The 4853-nt window shown below is 36.5% G+C and overlaps 1 protein-coding gene across 2 annotated transcripts; it reads right to left on the bottom strand.

The window, feature by feature from the left end:
• Positions 1 to 995: 995 nt before the first annotated feature.
• LOC118031680 (serine carboxypeptidase-like 31) lies at positions 996 to 4595 on the bottom strand. 2 transcript variants are annotated; one of them, XM_035036183.2, is made up of 10 exons: positions 4255 to 4595; positions 3474 to 3581; positions 3207 to 3302; positions 3001 to 3093; positions 2834 to 2916; positions 2455 to 2742; positions 2055 to 2185; positions 1760 to 1855; positions 1565 to 1670; positions 996 to 1397 (listed from the first exon to the last, which is right to left on the bottom strand). In XM_035036183.2, exons 1-10 carry the CDS (start codon positions 4532 to 4534, stop codon positions 1251 to 1253), a joined length of 1428 nt encoding a protein of 475 aa, XP_034892074.1. In that variant the 5' UTR covers positions 4535 to 4595; the 3' UTR covers positions 996 to 1250. The 2 variants fall into 2 exon arrangements, with proteins under 2 accessions (XP_034892074.1, XP_034892075.1); XM_035036184.2 differs by lacking the exon at positions 3474 to 3581.
• Positions 4596 to 4853: the final 258 nt, after the last annotated feature.

Raw genomic sequence — 4853 nt, 5'->3', positions numbered from 1 at the left:
GGTTCCCATTTTTCCTAAAATTACCCCACATCTCCTCATATTTCGATTTCTACCATCTTAACGATCCACATCAACATTATCCTTAGACATTAAGATTATTCATATATACGAGGATGAAGGTTTCCCTCATCCAACTTAACATTACCCTAGTCTACTTCATCATTTTCCACGTACATCAAACAAATTTACAACGTTCTCTCCCTCTTTCTCTTCTCCTTTGTTTCTTTCACCACCACTCAACTAGACCCTAGTAATATCGAGGCCACTTTGTAAATAATACTATATATTAATTACCTTGTGCAAACTCACATTTTTATCTTATAGCTTAATGATGGAGGAATTTTCATTAAAAACTCACTTATAGTTTAGGATTTCTAACAAATTTAACCTCCATATGAAAAATAAGCAAGCATTTGGGAGACAAGTAAAATAGTCTCGCATGTTAATGATATCAATGTCTTCTTTCAGAATTTTTCCAAACCTTATGCCAAGAACAAACGCCACTTGGATCGATCAATGATCTCATGCTCCATGAAAAAACTTCCATAAAAGAGATGAAGAAAGAAACCTTCATGACTTTTGAAGGAATCTTGATCTCGAATGTGTTTGTCAAAGAACGTCACCTTCAAAACTCCATGTCGTTGTCCATATTTCATCTCTGTCTTTGTCCTTCAAAATCTCAATCTTTCACTAACACACTTAACACACAAATTCTTCCTCTTTCTCTTTCTAGTATCTCATGTTCTCTCACTTCTTGTCTCTCTTTATCGTACCATATCTCTTTAGTTCTTCATGCCATTTTTAATTTGTTTTACAGACATTCATTAGTACTTAAACTAGAGTTCTAGTTTAATTGGTTAGCAATTGGACGGTGGTTGTTCAAATATGAATTATTTATTAATTATTTGATTTTTTAAAATTGATTTTTATGCTTAACAGGAAAAAAGAAAAAAAAAAAAAATTTATGTGGTTGAAAATTGGATTACCATTTGAAGTGTTGCGTACGAGGAGTTTATTCTTTTTAAATAGAGAAAACATTCTCAAAATTGATCTCCTCAATCCACGGCTCCACCATCAACAAAATGGAACCAAAGAGGAAAGAGTCAGATTATGTTCTATGTCTAGTTCTCCCAAAACACTTGCTGACAGGCATCTTGCTCTCTTATTTATATATGTATATTGACACTCTAATGCAGTATGATGAGAAAAAACTTTGAGGAACAAGATGGCTGGTTCTTAACACAGCTGATTTATCTCACAGAAGGCAGGGATTCTCCTAGAAGAAAGGCTGAGAAAAATGCAAGCGAGTCGCTTGGTTTGAAGAGTGGCACAGCATGTCCAGCTCCTCTAAATGTTGCAAATGTTAGCCCCTCGTATTCCTGGAACCAACCACTGACCTGAATATCCAAGAATTATTCCCCTTTGTTAGTGATACCTAGATGATACTGTCAATAATTCTTTTCTTGAAAAATATAGATTGAGTCATTGATCTACTTCAGGAATAACTGAATAAGGTTTGATTTAGTTTAGTTCAGGTTTTTGCGTGTTTGTAGATAGTAAATACCTCCTTCTTGTGGTACCAGGGTCTCCATGCCTTGGTGATTGGCAGGCCCAGAGAACTTAAGCTGTATCTTGTAGATAGTACAGGAACTCTTCCATCTGTATCACCACTGAACCATCCAAAAAGGATAATGTGAGGGTGATGAAGAATATTTCATTGAATCATTGATTACTGTCTCCACAGTGCAGGGATACAAACCTGTAAACCCATATTCTAAGCCCTGCTGTAATCAGCTTCTTGTATATAGGAAGAACTGATGGCCTCGATTCCAACCATTCAACAAATATCTTAGTGCTGAATCCAGAAATTAGAACAGATATTTTTCAGTTTTGAGAAAAACTCATATATGTCTCATGGATTTCACAAGATTAACTGGAATTTCAATTTGCAGCCATTGAAATTCCCTTGTGTCAGTGAAACTTAAAACATGGACAAACACAATAAAAGTTGTTATAGGTGTTGTAGAGAAGAATATAGAGATAGTTTGCATTACTTGCAGATGCTCCAGTTCTTGAGATGGTGACCATCACTGACATGGAGAGCCTTTTGAACATCTGGTCTGTTGTAGAAAGCTTTTGCATATTCATCAAGGCATGGATCATAACCACCCATAATCCTTGGCATCTGATAAATATAATTTGACAGTTAGACCGTCACTTTACACTTTGCCTCAAAAATAAGTAAGTATCAATTCCCATGAACTTCAAAAGTTCATCAAAAGTGAAGATTAAAATAGTTACTAATCTACAGTAGAAGAATTCCATCATCAGAATACTCCAGCAAAAACAATTAAACAACTAAATAAGTCCATTTTGAAAATTCAAAAAGGCCATATTCCCACTTCACTGAAATGATTAATACCAACAGGATTCAGCAAATCTGAAATCATTTACCATCTTGGATGAGCGCGTAAACATGATCTGTGTAAATTTATCATCTGAACTTGCTGAATCACCAATGCAAACTGAGGTGTAGAGGCTGTAAATATCTATCTCCTTGTACTGTTTGAGTAATTCATCAACAGCCTCAGCACAATCATCGTTGCTCCATGGGTCATTACTGTCAAAGTTGCAGCTTTGTCTGATTATCTTATGAGTTTCATCTGATATGATAGCATGGCTCCAAGCATAGTCCACCATACCTCTCCAGTCTTCAGCGTCACTTGTTTCAGGATTACCCAGCTGTAACGCCCATAAAAAACACTGAGTTCTTAAGCAAATACTATCAACAAGCAGGAAAGTTATGCATAAAGATTTTGTTACAAGACCATACCAGAATACCCTTGAGGTCGATGTAACGGGAAGTATCATTATTCTTGTCATTTATAAGCTCAGCAAGCTCAGGAACATATTTTCCTGTTAATACATGTTAAAAAGTAACATCAGTGTGGTTAGAGTTTAATCAGAACGAGTCGGGAAATTATTGCCAAGGTGAAATACCTGCATAGCTCTCTCCTGCAATATAAAACGCCCGCGATCTATATGATGGAAACAGGAGAAACCACTTATGCAGGAAAGCATAGGCATCATTTGCTGGCAAAGAGGTAGGAAAAAACTCAAGATTTTCTGTTGATACCTAAATCAAAATGGTCCAAAAAGCACTCATAATAACACAATTTCTACAGACGAGTCAGCAAGAAACTCACCAGTAAATTCATCTCCCAGAATATTATAATCACTAGTAGTGTTTGAATACGAAAACCCAACTCCAACTGGAGATTCTAAGAATAACATATTGGCCTCTGCATCATCATGGACACAAAGAATGTTGAAATCAAGTTTTCTAATTAATCAGATATAATGGAGCATTATGCAAAGGGCCACCATAAATGCTCGTGTCATATTTTGTAGTCAGAAAGCTGGTCTTTGTGTTGAGAAAAAAGAAGATTGTGGGGCCTCGCATATATATATACCTCTATTCCAAGAGTAAGAATTATTTTTAAGTCCATTCCCATTAGTGTCCACTATGAAAGGGCCAATCTCTTGTGTTGCACCATATCCTACAGAAGAGCACCCAGGACCTGGAACATGGAGCATCTTGTCACCTCATTAGAGAACATAGAATAAGTAGTTATTGAAAAGAACTTGCTTTGGATGAGGTGGAAAGAGGGAGAAAAACGAGCCCCACTATGAGACTAAGAATTAATGGAGATTTTGATAATATATCCTTAATTGTTTATTAGCAGAGGTTTTGTTTATATAATATGGGGATCTGTCTATAGAGCAGGCAACATGAACGATCGAGCATGTGCTCTTCCTTTTCCACTGTAATACGCACATAAAATTATAGGTGAATTGAATAGATTTGGTAAAAAAGATTGGTGCAAATCTATATGGCCTTGAAGACATTAACGTATATTAGAGGATCACTAAAGTTTCTCCCACTATATATACTATATAGTAGATCTCAAGCCCCTATAACATCTATATGGACTCCTTTTATTGTCTAGTAAATCCTGAAATGCCGTGCACGATGGCTGAGGCACCACGAAGGATATGCTGCAATAACTAGACCAGCCTCTCTTTTTTATTTTGACCCGAAAGGACAGATTTGAATGGGGCATTAATTTTAAAAAGACTACATATAGTAATCACTCTTTCTTGGGGTTTATGTGGACTTCATTTTGACCTAAAAACATTAGGAAAAAATGGAAGCTGCCTATCCAGTGATGATATTATGTTACACGCGCTTACCTCCATTAAGCCACAGGACTAGAGGTTTTTTATCAGGATGAGTAGTGGCCTCATAGAACCAGTAAAACAATGCCCTTCCACTCTGTTCATTGACTGTAAGGTAGCCAGCATAGTGCTTGAAGCTCACATCTGGCTGGCCTGGCAAATTAGTTACAAGATGCTCGTCTACCAGTGGCTGGCTAGACAATTGCCAGTGTCTAATACAGACAACAGGCTCCAAAGAGGATAGAGCAATGAAAACCAAAGTGAGGAAACTTGTCACCTTAGGTACCAAATCCATTTTGGAAAAAGAAAACAATTTACTGAGAGATAGCTTCTAAAAAGCCGAAGATGATACGAGAAAGAAAGAAAGCAAGCATGTCTATTTATACCATTGGAGGGTACTTTGAAGGAGAGATAAATCTTAAAATTTTAATATTTGGGAGAGTAGTCCCATGTGGCATGGTGATTCTATCATATTGGAAACCTTAAAGCTTCTGACATGGATTTTTAGGCAGCTTCTACACTGTTCTTGCATGAAGATGGTTTGGTGGACCCTTCCATTTGTTGTTGTGTGGGTTGGAAGCATAATGTTATATAATTATAAAATCCTGTTATTA

This window comes from Populus alba, chromosome 11 (assembly GCF_005239225.2).
Source record: "Populus alba chromosome 11, ASM523922v2, whole genome shotgun sequence".
In the NCBI taxonomy this organism is placed as follows: Eukaryota; Viridiplantae; Streptophyta; class Magnoliopsida; order Malpighiales; family Salicaceae; genus Populus; species Populus alba.
Note: the sequence above shows the minus strand (reverse complement) of the source record. Positions and strands in the feature narration are given on the sequence as shown.